Source organism: Gymnoscopelus microlampas (genome assembly GCF_963454915.1).
Source record: "Gymnoscopelus microlampas genome assembly, chromosome: 9".
NCBI classification, from domain to species: Eukaryota; Metazoa; Chordata; class Actinopteri; order Myctophiformes; family Myctophidae; genus Gymnoscopelus; species Gymnoscopelus microlampas.
This window is the reverse complement of record NC_139946.1, coordinates 26981546-26997450: the sequence shown is the minus strand read 5'-3', so window position 1 is coordinate 26997450 and position 15905 is coordinate 26981546. Positions and strand designations below refer to the sequence as shown.

Sequence of the window (15905 nt, the reverse complement as noted above, 5' to 3'; positions counted from 1 at the left end):
ATCTCCAGTATGATCGATCCCATGATGGTTGCTAATCACGGAGGGTTTCACTATATGCTTCTGTGAAAATAAATGTCACAGAGACCTCCTCTTCGCTTGTTATACGGCATTGAAAATAGCATGTTTCGCCAAAAATACATAGTAAAACACAGGAGCCGAGATACAGAATATTTCCCAAATACTTTAACCAGGAAGTGAATGGAGCAGTAAATCTTTGGATCACGTTATCTCCTGGTTCTGTGTGAAATGACGGAGATCTCCGTCAATGGTGGGGAATGTGTTTAACATAAGTCTAAATATCAGATTAATTACTTAATAAATTGTCACACGATAGACACCACAAAAACATAACAAAATAGTGTTATACCAAGATTATCTCTCATCCTTCATCAACCATGAAGCTATGAAATCACCACATTCCACAAATCGAAATACAGTACAAAGGAAAATCTCAGGTAGAGATGAATGACGTCAAATGTAGTTGATGTCATACAGGGGTATGCCGTTTCGTTCAAACTGAACCGCACATGGAGGCAGAACAGCTGACAATCTTTTTTCTATTTTCAGAAAAGCATCAGGACCTACAATGAGCTTGTCCTTGGGCGCAGAATGCTGATCCTGAAACCCTGTATGAAGTTTCATTCTCTCTACCCAAATGAAGGCCAATTTGGACTGAGCAATGACAAGAAAAGTTTATAATTGTGACAGGCCTAGGCATACCATAACATAACCAGCCGCTGACAGGTATAAATAAATGTGTCTCCGGCATATGGACATCACATTACCCTCGTAGATGTCTGAAAACACCAATACTTTCAAATTATATCCAGATGGCAATGTGATAACCGGTGTTAGTCAGCAATGGTGACAAAGTACTCAACCCCAGTACTTGAGTACACTCATAATGTACTTTTTCCCTTCCTAGAAATGAAGTGGCATCAAAACTACAATAATTTTCTACTCAAAAATACAAATACTCAAGTACAGTACTAAAGTAATGTACTTTGTTACTGTCCACCACTGTTAGTCACAATCAACCTCACAATCAACCACTGGTCCAATCATAGAATATTCAGCATAGATACATACCATCACTTTAGGTGATGCTGCTTTTTAGTAGGACATTTTTTTTTAGCAATAACTGAACTGAAAAATAGTTTTTTTTTAGACAGACAGTTTTCAGCACTGGTGACTAAATGAGTCCCAGTTGTGCCATCTTCAGCTCATGCTCTCATATGTAGACATGCTTACTGTGTGCCAGTCAAACATCGTTTATGTCAGCTTAACAGTAACACTAGCGAGTCTGCTGGGAGTACAGGAATAGCAGTCAAAGACACTTGTCTCCATGTGAGCAGTGGGGGGGGGGCTTGCCAGCACTACTTAAGGTTCCTAAGTGCTCCCAACAGGGCTCACAATACGTGTTGTATCACATTCACTGAATCTTGCATTCTTGACAGCCATGATCCTCTGCCAGGCTTGGAAAGAAAAGGTGCTATACTTGAAACCGATGTGATGTTTTTGGAGTATTCTCATGAAAAAGGAACGGATATTGTGGGCGGTGGGGATCTAGGTAGGACCTATTTTTGTTGATGAAATTCAAGATGCAGCCAGAACAGGGTTTCAAATGGAATGAACTGAGGATCAGTTTATGGTTTCATGATTCACTGTAAGAATTACATAGATAGGCCAGTTTTCGGTGCATGAAAATGGCATACAACTAAGTATAAATCTTATGTTTCTCTATAGAAGTGAACATAAACATTTTAATGATCCGATTTGTGGATAAAGGAAGTTGCAGCTCTGGGTTTCTCTTGTGTAGAAAGGTGGCTTGCCTACACAGTTAAATGAGCTCTATGAATATCATCAGTCCTAACCTAGTGAGCATCCCCAAGCTTGTTGCTGTACAAAATGACTACAACCAAGGTAATAAGGGACATGTGTCTGATCAAAAGACAATAATCCACATAAATCATTTTGTTTTGGTTTATCGGCTGGTAAAATAATACAAAATTAAGTGAGGGTACGTGGCATTAAGATGTATGCAAGTGCCAATATGAAGGTTTATGATTTACAGCAATCAATTATGCTTCGATCTGGTCAATAATTCGAATGCTTTGCAGTGGAACTTCTGTTTAAAGAAAAAATAGTTACATTTATTCTTGAAAATATTATAGCACTTGAAAGTATCTGAGTATTCAAAAACCCATTCCATCTAGAATGACTTAGTAGTAAAGATAAGAAGCAAGGAAATATGGGGTAAGAATCATTTAAAAAGTAGTGACTCTGGATAGAAACTGGCAGCATTGGCACCACCTGTAGCCATCAGGGAATCGGATGGTTCAATTCCTGGCTCCTCCTGTCTTCATGGCGAAGTGTCCTTGACCTAGACTGAACCGATAACTGCTCCAGATGAGCAGGTTGGTGGATTGCATGGTGTGTGAATGTGTGAACGTAACACACATTGTAAAGCGCTTTGCATAAAGGTGCGATAGAAATGCAAACCATTTGAAGAACTTAGGAGAATGTCAAATCACGTGATCAGATTGTCAGATGGCATATACCGTAGTTATACTGTATGCACAAAGGCATGAACATAAAGAAGCTTGCATCTTATTTCGAACTACAGCAAATGGCGTGCAACAATGGCAAACTTCCAAACCTTTCTAATCACCATACTGTAAATACACCCACACTCTTTCTTTAGCATAATTGTACATAGCAGGTAAGGAATCTCAATGCTTCATTTCGAGACACACCAGAAGCCTACAACAAGGATCAGTACAAAATAGCAGCTAATCATATCAATAATACAAAACATGAGTTTCCTATTAAATAAGACCAACAGTACACCTACATGACCATAGACCCATATGTCCAAACCACTGGTATTATGCTTTTAACACCTGCTAAATAGTCAAATGCAGCACTGCAAAATAAATAACCTCAACTCAAGGAGCTTATATACAGTAAGACAATAAGGCATTTTCACATTTTACCCAACCTTACAATGCCTCAACTTATGGAAAACAATGGTCGCTGCCTTCCAAAGAACAGTTAAATCAATGGTTATTCAACCTCGCCTCTTTTCCTTGGAAACTCTCAGGTGAATCCCCACAGTAAGCAGGTCTTAGAGCACCATTTTTTATTTAGAGTGCACAGTTGGAGTCAAGAGTGCAATTACCTTATCTGGTGTAATATCACGCTACTGTATCACGCTGACGGCAACATTACTCTGCTACACATCTACAGAAGGAAAAACCTCACGCACGCAAGGGCTCCGTTTTTACACTCTCAGAGCTAAATTAACACTGAGGATTCAGTCTAATGCCTACTTTATGCTTCATCCTGCGACGGTGTTGATCGCTGAACAGATGTACAATTCCACAGCGTGTCATGGTGATGCATTGTGGGCTTGTAGATCTGCTATGTTCGATGTAAGTATAAATCTGTGCTGCTTTGCCTACCTGCCGAGGCTGGACCTTGGCGGGTTTCTGGCTGTGTTATGCAGTAGTGGAAAGTAACTAAGTACAATTACTCAAGTTACAGTACTTAAGTACAATTTTGAAGTCATTTTACTTTACTTGAGTATTTAAATTGTTCTACACTTTATATTTTTACTCCATTACATCTCAGATGCAAATATTGTACTTTTTACTCCACTACAATTATCGCACAACTAATAGTTAGTTACTTTGCAAATATTATTAAAAAACATTATACATTAACCACTCAACGCTACTTTATACTTTGGCTATTCGAAAATTTGTGGTGACATACAGTATATGCTGCGGTGAAACCTTCAGGGAGGGTTTAATCCATCAAGGCAGAGTGAGATGTTTGTGCCCGGCAGCAATGATGTCGACGCAACGCACAGAAAAGCCCCTACTTCTGGTTAGATGAAGGAGGAGCCAGGCCCACAGTGCCTACAGCCTCCTAGTGTCGCCAACACCAGCTGCAACATCTCAACTAACCTGGCCTGGCATCGGCTGGACTGATCACATATGCCATGTGTGAGTGGATCCACGTTGTCGGTCTGGCTAGTGCCAGGCTAACCCTAACCCCCAATTAGTCTCTAACTACCCCAAGAGACAGTGGGGGCAGAAGTATGCCACTTGGACAGTCCGGGGTCTGATCAGCCTCGGTCGGGTCGCCTGGAGGAGAGTGTCTGTTGCAAGACCCGAAACACCCAGTGACTCCAGGTAACAACACTGATGATGTGTCCACCATCAGTTGATGTTATGTTTATTAACTCAAAAGCTTCAAAAAAGTTTACAAACATAATTTGAGTACTTTTATTGTGGTACTTTAAGTACATTTTCATGCCACCAATACTTTTTGACTTTCACTCAAGTAAAAGTTTTAATACAGGACTTTTACTTGTCAGAGAGAGTATTTTTATATTGTGGTATTGCTACTTTTACTTCAAAAAAATCTGAGTACTTTTTCCACCACTGGTGTTATGTGGCTGACTTATCAACTAAGCCTTTTCTATAAAAACCTACAAGACTGTCTGCACCCTGAATCTCTAAACAGCAACACTTCCTCCAGACACAGAGGTGGATAGTAAAATGAAAGGGTTAGATTTATTTGTTTCCTTCTCTCTGACTCATAGCTACTGAGCACAATAACAACATACACACAGCTATAACACTGGCTGGATCTGGACAACATAGTAGAAGAAAAAACTCCCAGAGTTAAAAAGGGATAAATTCACACTGATTTTACTGTGTACACTCACTTCCCAAACACTGGGTCGGTCAGGACCCATTTTGGGTCGTAATACAATTATTACAAAAGATTGTCAAAACTCTTCCCCAAAAATCCCTAAATAAAAGAATTAAACATTTGGCTATTTTCACTATTAAATAGGGCTTAAGGGAGGGTACGGTCACACCTAACTTTGATTCTGCCTATGTGGCCGTCTTTTTGCAATGGTTTTCAATAGGGTTCAGAGCGGACACCTTGCGTTTATGCGCTCTATGCGCCAGGGCGCCTTCATTAGAGAAAAAGTCTATTTGAAGCAGAGAATTGCTTGAGAACCGTTGCTGCTTTTACCCCTCCGTCCAATCGGATAAGTCGAAGATGGACCGCAAGGCAACGTCAAGACAGAAGGCGTTGCGAGCTACTCCGTTTTTTAGGCTGTGCTGGCTGCACAAAACAGGCGGCCGTGCACAACCTGCATTTATCATCCTGCAACCAGTGTGCAGGTGTGACTGTAACCTAAGTAGTTAATTCAGTGTTACAGGAAATGAACACTGTGGATTTTACTGTGCATTTAGCCTATTTTTGGAGTGCACTTGTGAAACATATGTACCTGTTTATAAGTAGCATCGTTTAAGAATAACAACAACATATTGGAAGATTTTACCGGGAGGGAGTCATCGTAATTTTTTTAAGCTCAAAATACAAGAGCGAAGCAAGGAAAAGAAGAAATATATTAATAATCTCATCTCCTTGACAACGGGCTCTCTGCAACTCGCCCACACAGGGTATGGGCCGATACCTTGTGTGACTCCGGCTGTTTCAAAGATTGCAGCCAACACATAATTATTATGCCTTTTCACTATACTTGAAGAGCAAGAGAGCGAGAGACAAAGAAAGAACCAGAGGGAGAGAGAGATAGAGAGAGAGGGAGTTCACTAAAAGCAAACAATCACAAAAGCCACTTAAATCATGATTCACTGGCCTTATTAGTGGCTATTCTAATGTCAATATGAATGGCCGCACTATCCCCACTTTGTGCAACAGATGAAATTCCTTCCTGAATTCCCTCATCATTTTCTATTTACGTATCTATTCTTCTATCTATAAATCCAAGAATCTCTGTCTGTGTTACTGTGGTGCGTGCGTGCGTGCGTGCGTGAGTGCGTGCGTGCGTGTGTGCATGTGTGTGTCTGTCTTTGTGCCTGTGTTACTGTGTTACTGTGTGTCTGTCTGTGTCCCTTCATGCCCAAATAATGAGATCCCCGAACTCTACCAAGTTGGTGCATCATAGATGACCTAGACTGGCTCCCAAGTACTTTGACAACGGATACTGCACTAAGTACTCTAATAAACGGTACTAGACAAAATACTTTGACCAAAATACTGCACTAAATCTTGTCAAGACTCAAATCTACAAAGTTCCTAAGCCAATGTCTGACACTAATGATATGTAATAGAACTCACCACACAGTAATTCATCAACACGGTTGAACAAACCCTCATTATCTGCTAAACAATAATTAAGAAGAGAGACTTTACAATAATCTTAGTATGATGTTTCACACAATTACACAACTCTGGAACTGTTTGGCTAGGATCAACATATCAAAGAATATCCAAACTGAGTTTGGACTAAAAATATAGATAGGGTTTAAGTGGTTTAGTTCTTTTTCTACCAAAACAATACAAACCAATAAATGGTCTATTGTATAGAACAGTGGTTCTGAAAGTGGGGTCCTTGAGGGGGTTTCACGGGGTCCCCAGCTAAATGATTGATTGTTTCCTTAAAGGTGTGTAACTAAATAGAGGAAGTAAGTCCTCCAACCGGACTCTAAGCATTTGGGCGTAGCTCTCTGGCCCTATCATTTATTTGACCAGTGGCGGCCCGTCAATAGAGGGCACTAGTGCGCCGCACCACCTAGATCTTCCTTGAATAAATATGACTTTAAAATATATTCTATATATATCTTAAATGATCAAACCAACAAGGTAAATATTATGTAGTTAATGACTAGTGAGTGAAATGTATAATCTACCATAAAATGTAGATAAAAAACCTTTTACTGTGCCAAACTTAATGCTGTGTGCGCAAACATCTTTACCATTGACTCGCAATGTTAGTTCACGCATGCGTATAGTTCAATGCAGTTCTTCAATGCAAGTGAACAGGGCTTCCGTGTGCGCTGGCTTGCAGCGCACAACACATAGATATCTATACACATAGAACTGTACTGACTGCTGCTCATTCCAACTGGTGAGCTTCACTTTCTATTCTATGCCTAGAGCGGGTTCGTGGCTTTACTTTTTGTGTTGATATCCTCATTGGGGAATCTTAGATCGCTTCATATAAGAACTGTGTTCCAAAAATAAACAAACCACCCTGGCGATTTTACTCATATGGATATGAAGTATCGACTGAAGGTGTAAATGTACACATTTACCCAAAGAGTAACACAATATAAACACTAGAAACGAGTCAAACAACCCAAAGACTACATTTCCCATGAACGCGGCTGCTGTAGGGACAGTGATTTCAGACCCGAAAGTAGTAGTTCTTAAGACTTTTAAGGCAGAATTAATTCAATTTTCGCCAGAAACAGGCTGTATCAAATATTAATGAATATCATAAACGATGCAGAGCCACCCCCCTGACAAAAACGCCAGGGTGGTGTGTTTATGTTTGGAACACAGTTCTTATATGACGTGATCTAAGATTCCCAAATGGGGATTTCAACACAAAAAATAAAGCCACAAACCCGTGAAACAGCGCCCTCTAGTGGCAGTGACGTCAGACTTCGGTGCTCTATGCTGAGTTATGCTTCGACGCACGACGGTATCATCGATGTACAAGCCCACAACACGTTGCAGAGGTGATTTGATGTGCGTTTGTAGATCGAGGATTTTCGACGCACGATACCGTCGTTTGTCGAAGTATAAACAAAGCTTATTGAGGCATGAAAAGTGGCTGAGTTCTCAACCGATTTACACACGGTTTGGATTGTATGATACATGAAGAATCCTTGCTTTCATACCAAAATGCTTAAGTAGATTGTAAACATAATGTAGCCTAACTTATAAAATAAAACAACTTTTTGTCTGTTGTTATTGCAGTGAATGGATATGAATCCTATAATACAGCAGTATTTTATTATTAACCAAAAAGGTACAAAAAGGTGTAGTACTTGTAGTAATGTGCTCATGCCATTAATTATGTCTGTCTTTTACAAATGAATGACTATGAAATTAAATTAATATTTTGATAGGGCAGGGCCTATCAAAATAAACTAGTGTGATAACATAGTACATGTTATTGTTGGCTTGATCTTGGCGCCCACACACACACACACACACACACACACACACACACACACACACACACACACACACACACACACACACACACACACACACACACACACACACACACACGTATATTCATTTGTAATTTCCCTGCTCCTCTCAAAAGTAGGGAATTACACCTTATAATGGATGGGTAGTCTAGCAAAATGAAATGTACAGTACATAGTTATAATGTCGCTAATTTCACAAATTAACAAAGACATTAGATTACATCAAACAGACCAAATGCACCAACTATCTCAAATCTTTGCAGTTTTTTGGGGGGCTCAGAGCTACAGAATGATGAATCACTTGCTTTGACTGACCCGACAGTTTTCAAAGTACAACTCTAATTCTGAGAAAAGGGCTCAAAGTTTTGACAATGATTTTCACACTTTATAAGCTCAAATGAAATATTTGATCTATGATTTGAAGTCATATTTAGTTAATACTTGACCCAACAAATGAATAATGGAGAATTTACTCCATCTACATTTAATTTGAATCGTATAATTATCACAAAATATTATGACATAATTCCTTAGTGTGAGCTCTGATCTGGGGTCAATGTTAAAGGTGCTGTTAGTGACATTTTTTGGTTAAAACAAAACTTTTTTTGTTTTTTGTCAAGCTATATATTCTGACATTAATCATTGCTATGGAGTGTTTATTCAGTAACAGGGATCTCTGCGTCTCTCTAGCTCTTTAATAATCATAAAATACATTTTCAGGTTGGACACCAATTTCAGCTTAAAATTTGTTGTGTTCCAGTTCCAATTTTGTTTGTTCATTTTTTGTTTCTTCATTTCCAGATCTATTTGTTTGTCCTGTATCCTGTATGAGTTCTCTCGCTTGATTGGATGAAATTGGTATCCTGACCTGAAAATGTATTTTCAGAGCTGGAGAGACTTGGAGACCTCAGGTACTGAACAAACACCTAATCCATAGCAATGATTACTATGGGAATAGATACATCAACTATTTAACACTTATTGTAACAAACAAAAAAACAAGCAAAAAAAACTAATATAACTTACAGTACCTTTAACCTTTGATTTTAGATAAATTCATCCCAGTAATGATTTCATGAATCAATCTGAAACATTAAAACATCTGCTCTCAACAGCTGCTCTCACTTTTGGTTTACAACAAGAACAGTAGTCAAATGTAACAAAATAATGTGTCTTTTTATGTGCATTTTGGAGAGGTTCCAAGCTATAATGTAATTGTTGGGATTTTGTAAATACTGTGTGAAAACATTTATTAAAAAAAACACAAGGCTACGCTAATGAGTAGAAAGCATTAAACCCACAGCTTTGGAGAACTTATTCCCTATTCTTTTGAGAAGCTGCTAATTGATGCCATAAAGATCTAGGAAATGAGCTTAACTCGGCTAAGCTCAACATACCTTCAAACTGCAAGCAGACACAAAAAACTGTTTCCGTGAGTTTGTCTGTCTTGGTAAGTAGAAGAAATACCACAATTCCCCCAAAACCTTGCTATCCATTGAATGCCTATCTTCAGCACTCTACAAAACGTGTTGGACCCAGTCCACAGGCATAAACCTGTCTTGTTAAGATTTCCCCATGGTTTGTGTCTCTTTATGTCATTCTGTTTGAATGCTGTACCATCCCTGCACTGTCTCTATCTGCCCAGCGGTTCTCATTGTGCAGGATAGAGACATTTGGAGATTTTCATGCCCCCTGACCATGACAGAAACAACAAATGGGTATTTTTTTCATAACGTTAGCTTGACAGCTCTGATCTCATAGCTGTGCTAAAGGCATACAGATATTTATTGTATCTGAACTGAAAACAGGGGCATCATTTAGGGGATGACAATTGCCACCCCCTAGCGTTCGCATTTAACCTCAAACTCAGTTATTTTATGCATAATTTCTCAGACATCTTTGTTGATTAATCTGATTTTAGATTGGCGCTGACTCGCTGAGTGCATCTCATTCCACGCCAGTCCATACTGTACATGTGACACACATTATAGACACGTTTTCTTGTCTATAACCATACATTCATTAACCGCTTTCAACCTAGCACCCCTATTTTGGGCACGTTTTGGGCGAACATTTTAAAACTTTTTTTAAAAATAGTGAAAATAGCAGATCTACAAGCTCACAACGTGACACAACGTGACACATCGTGACGCGTTGTGAGCTTGTAGATCAGCTATTTTCACTGTTTCTGAAATAGGGCTTAAGTGGTAACTTTGTTTTTGCTCCTCTGACTGAAAAAGGAAGAGTGTACTGTAATTTCAGGACCATGGATAGCTTACAGTGTGTACTTGGTTGCTTAGAATACAATGAGGATAAACGATCTGGTTCAAGGGCACGCACTTCCGCTGGCATAAACTGATCGCATAGTTCAGGTTGCATAGTTCATGCAACCTGATCAGTGAACAGTGTTCATATTAGTGGCATTATATTTCCATAAGAACCTTGGAATGCGAACCATTTTTTGAGCTGAGCAAGAACACCAAGAAACCTACAGCACTATGCCCACCCAGGCATACAGTCATTCCATCTAATCAAATATACATATCTAATTTCTGTGGCGGACAGTAACCAAGTACATTTACTCGAGTACTTAAGTCCATTTTATAAGTATTTGTATTTTTGGATACGTATGACTTTCACTCCACTACATTTCTAAGACAAGTATTGTTCTTTTGACTCCACTACATTACTAGGAAGGGAAAAAGTAACTAGGCTACTTTGTGTCTGTCTATGTGGCCGTCTTTTTGCAATGGGTTTCAATGGGAAACGTTTTGTTGGCATTGCGCAGCTTTCCGTGTGTTGTGCACACCTTGTGTTTATGAGCTCTATGCGCTCTATGCACCAGGGCGCCTCAAGTAGAGAAATAGTCTATTTGAAGCAGATAAATGCTTGAGACCGTTGCTGCTTAGTGCTTTTCCCCCTCTGTCCAATCGAATGAGTCGAGGGCGGACCGTCTCCCGACAGACAAGACAGAAGGTGCTGCAAGCTACTCCGTTAAAACAGGCGGCTGCGCACAACCTGCATTTATCAGCCTTCAACCAGTGTGCAGGTGTGGCCGTAGCCTTAAGCCGTATTTCAAATATATTGAAAATATCAGATAGAATATTTGTTGAAAATGTCTGGAAGATCTTTGAACTGTGATGCATTGGTATAAAAAACTATTGCCTTTTAATTTGTACTCTTAAATACTTAAAGGTAGGGTAAGTGATATATTTTGGTTAAAACAAAAAGTATTTTGTTAAAAGGTTAAAACACTATATTCTGATAGTAATCATTGCTATAGAGTGTTTTTTCAGTAACAGATGTCTCCCTGTCTCTCCAGCTCTTTAATAAACAGAAAATACATTTTCCGGTAGGTGTCAAAATCTCAGCCAATCAGGAGAAAGTACCCATTTTTAAGCTTAATTTGTATAGTGTTCCAGTTCCAATTGTGTCTGCTCATTTCTTAGTGTCATCACTTCCAATTTCACTTGTTTAATCTGTATCCTGATTGAGTTCTCCGTCCTGATTGGATACAATCGGAAATGAAACTGAAACTGAAACGAAAATGCATTATCTGTTTAATAAAGAGGTGGAGAGACAAGGAGACTCCTGTTACTGAACAAACACTCTATAGCAATGAGTAATCAGAATATAGAGCTATTTAACACTTGTTTTAACCAAAGCAAATCACTTACCCTACCTTTAAGTATTTTTAAAAGCATGTACTTAAAAGCAAGTACTCGTGTAATTTAACTCAAGTACAAATTTGACTGAGCAACTCACTTGTAGAGGAGTAATATTTGAGCAGGAGTATCTATACTTTGACTCAATCTGAGTGGAGCAGAAATTCATACAGTAAAAAAGTAACTATAAAGTCAAAATGCCCACCTCATTTTTAGAGTAATAGTTGGGCTGTTGGGTTTTATAACTGTATAATACCTCAGTTACAGAATAAAGGTGTCCAATCACTTAATAAGCTAATCATTTGCCAGTGTCAACTCGTGCACACACATGGGCTCAATGGCCACCGACTGGAATGGTCTAGTTTTTAGATTTATCCGATTGTTCAGACCAGATGAGGTGCATTTCCTCCACCTTATCTGCAGGCCTGAAGCATCATGTATATATCTGCTTCCACATATGCTATCTGTATATGTACATATCTCCATTTGTTCTATTTTAACCTGTTTTCTATCTCTTTCCCTTTGCTCTCACTCTATCTCTATTCTCTCTCTTCTAACGGAATTAATATAAAATGATGGAGCGCGCACAACAAAAATAATTTCACCCACTGCTTTACACCTACAAAACTGTGATGTGACAAATAGAACTGATTCTGGTTCAGATTCTGATCGTTTCACAACAGGAAACCTCAAGAAGTGAGCATGTGTGGTCTGCTCTAGTAAAAACCTATGATTCAGAAAAAAAAAGAAAGAAAGAAAGGAAAAGAAAGACAGATAATTGCAGTTGTTTGGCTTTACTTGGGTGTTCACAGTAAACTCCTGTTGTTCAGTTAATTCTGAGTGTGTACAAAATTAATGTAAGATGGACCTGTAAGGGTTCATTAAGGGTCCATTTGGTGACATTTGTATATTCCATGAGTTCCAAATGGATAATTCAACACTGTGATACTGTGTTTTGAAAACTGTGATTTAGACGACGAAGGAAGCATGTAATTCACAAAGATGAACAACCACAGAGTATCTCGCTCTTTCTCCCAAAAAACATAACTTCATTTAAAATCCTCTGTCTATAGCTTTGCTTATCTAACTTTAACATTTTGCCCAGGCTGCAATTTATGGAACATAATCAAAACTTAGTCGAAGCAATTGCTAATTTTACACATCATAAAATCTCTTATTGGCCCTGATAAATTGGCTAGAGCAATGCATTGGTATGTGATTACTTAAAGGTAGTTTTCAAAGAAACACTTATCCATGCACTGTGAATCTTTTTCTTCTTTTTTGAGGGCACAGAATATATTCTCCAATAGTATGATAAATCAGACCTGTACTTTTGTTCATAAAACCAAACTGTGATGTTTAGCAATGCATCCACACTATTGCTGCCTCTCCTATCTCGTTGCTGTCGGGCAGAAACCTCTTATCTCCATATTTTAACTTTTTGTGTTTTTTCGTAAATACGCCGTACTTGATCATACTACAGTGTCACACAAAAATAGCAGAGCTGCATGCTCGAAACGTGGCGCCAAGCAACCCGTTTTGAGCTTGTAGATCTGCTATTTTTGAATTTGAATCCTGAAAAGTAACAGTTTTGGACATATGAGGTTTCCACCCAACAGAGACAATCTGTTTTATTTATTAGGTCTAACCTTTAAGAGAGTACAATACAAAATCCTGAGAGTTAATGTAACACTGAGAGTCTACAAATGGACCGTACGATGTCAAGAGTTAAAAGAACACTCTGGATTTTGCAGTATATCAGACTCTATGACTCCTGGCGGGCCATGTTCATGTCTTGTGCGGTTATTGCAGTTATTACTCCTTTATGTGTCATGGGTATTATTTAATACACACATCAGTGTCCTCCTGGTAACATGTGACGCAAGCGCCAAGCGCTGTCAGCAATTTTGACTAAAGATAGATGACAAATAGATAAGAAAGCTCCAGGCCCATGCTGTGTCTTCACAGTAAATACACCTGCCCATGAGCGTGTGTGTGTGTGTGTGTGCACACAGCCACTCACGCACGCACACATGCACGCACGCACGCACACACACACGCACGCACGCACGCACGCACGCAGCCACACACACACACACACACACACACACACACACACACACACACACACACACACACATACACCTGCATAATCATATGCCAAAAATCATTTTGAATTGTTTAAAAAGAAATACATTCAAGACAGATATAAAAAGAAAGGAAACAAAACATTTTGTGCTTTGACCCAATGGGCCAGCAATACTGTTGGAACCTGTAAGGCTGTACAGGCAACCAGACCTCAGCACATAATACAATGAAATACTCTTTCATTTGCATATTGTTCCCAACTGGCCAGAGCAATAAGCTTCAATGTACAATAAGCATTCATTCTTTAACATGCATTCCCCCTCCTCAAGTCAGTTGGATTAACATCCCACTATTGAGCAATAATGCTTAATGGTCAAATTAATTCAAGTAATTCATTAGTTCATTCATTCATTATTTCTATTATTATTGCTAATTCATTATTATATCATAAATAAATCATGTATGTGTACAACTTACCATGTTAACTTCTGACACCATGTCTATACTTGCCACGTCTATACTCATGCCAACAGCAACCGGTGCACCTTAAAGATATAAGTTAATCATGACATGATATTAGAAAACAACACATAGGCTACAGCAGTGGTTCTCAACCTGTGCAGTGACAATGTAAGGACTTTTTAATATATGCATAAAAAATAATCAACAAATGATACTATAAAAACTGGTCAAACATTGGCCAAATTGTCAAATAATATAAGAAAGAGGCAACAATTGTGAAAATAGCCGATCTACAAACCTACAAACCTCGTGTTGCGAGGAGTTGTTGTGAGTTTGTAGATCTGCTATTTTCACAATATTCATCTGTGGAACTGAGTCAAACAAAATGCTGGGTCCCAGCCTGAAAAGGTTGAGAAAGAACCACTGGGCTACAGCACAAACTATAGGGCTACATGTGGCATATTAAACCCGATGCATACATACCTCCAAAGTCTGGACGAAGGCGAATATCATATCCTTTCAGCAGTTTATCCACAGTCTCTTTCACGAAAGACATGTTCCCCGGCTCGTTGACGCTGAGAAGCACAAGAGAAAGAGGATCACGGTTGAGACCTCAGATCAGAAGCAACGCGCATCTCTTCGTCTACCGTCTGTCTCCTTGTAAAGCACTTACCTCTGGGCACAGCAGCACATTACTGCCACAATGAGCGGCAATGAAAGGACGTCAAATGGCCCTGTTTTCCGCAATCCCCACATTCCTTGTGATCTCTGAATGGGTGTTGGTTTCACCGGCGTTCAACAAATGACAGGATGACAACTGATGGGTTTCTCCATGAGGAGCGAGCCACTGCCTACCGTCCTCACTGAGGTCCTCTGATCAGGTGAGGGTTCATTCGCGATCCTGTCTACCTATGGCGTAGACCATATTACCAGTGATTAATCAGCTGCAGTCTGCAGACCTTTTACTGGGTCTCAGATATTTTACCATAGCTTCTTCTTTGGCAGAGAAGTCGTCCAAACTGCCGCCTCTCCATCATTATGATGTTTGTGCGTAAAAGGCGTTTTTGCATAAACGCGCAACAATTTATCCACGATTCTAGGTGACAGCAGCAGGTCCACCACAGGTTATTTTGCTCATGCAAAAAAAATATATAATAGCCTACTGTCGCCAGATTGTTATTGAGGTTTGCCTGCCATTCTTTATCATGTCCTGGTCATACGCTCTTGCATTGCATATCCAATTCATATAGTAGGCTAGTTGGTGCTGAGTTTGAAAAAGCACCTCAACCCTCTATATCAGTGGTTCTCAACCTGTGGGTCGGGACCCCCAGGGGGATCCCCACATGATTTTGGGGGGGTCCCCAGATGACAGCAAAGTGAAAATGTAAGGACTTTTAAGTCCTTTTTAATACATAAAAAAAGAAATGACTACATCAAAAGTAGTCAACAAACTATAGGCTACGACAAAAACTGGTCATACATTGGCCAAATCGTCAAATAATATAAGAAAGAGGCTACATTTGTGAAAATAGCCAATCTACAAGCTCACAACGCCTGGTGCTGAGCTTATAGATTTTATTTATTAATCTATTTTCACAATATTTATCTGTGGAACCGAGTCAAAACTAAATTGAAT

General features: G+C 39.2%; 1 protein-coding gene across 1 annotated transcript in view; it reads right to left on the bottom strand.

The window, feature by feature from the left end:
* Window positions 1–15905, bottom strand: part of gabrb3 (gamma-aminobutyric acid type A receptor subunit beta3) — a gene marked incomplete at both ends in the record, with an annotated part of 103219 nt that overhangs the window by 27334 nt on the left and 59980 nt on the right. The window contains 2 exons of the mRNA XM_084067848.1: window positions 14285–14352; window positions 14753–14844. Coding sequence (XP_083923974.1) covers window positions 14285–14352; window positions 14753–14844 — 160 coding nt within the window. The remainder of the gene's footprint in view (window positions 1–14284; window positions 14353–14752; window positions 14845–15905) is intronic.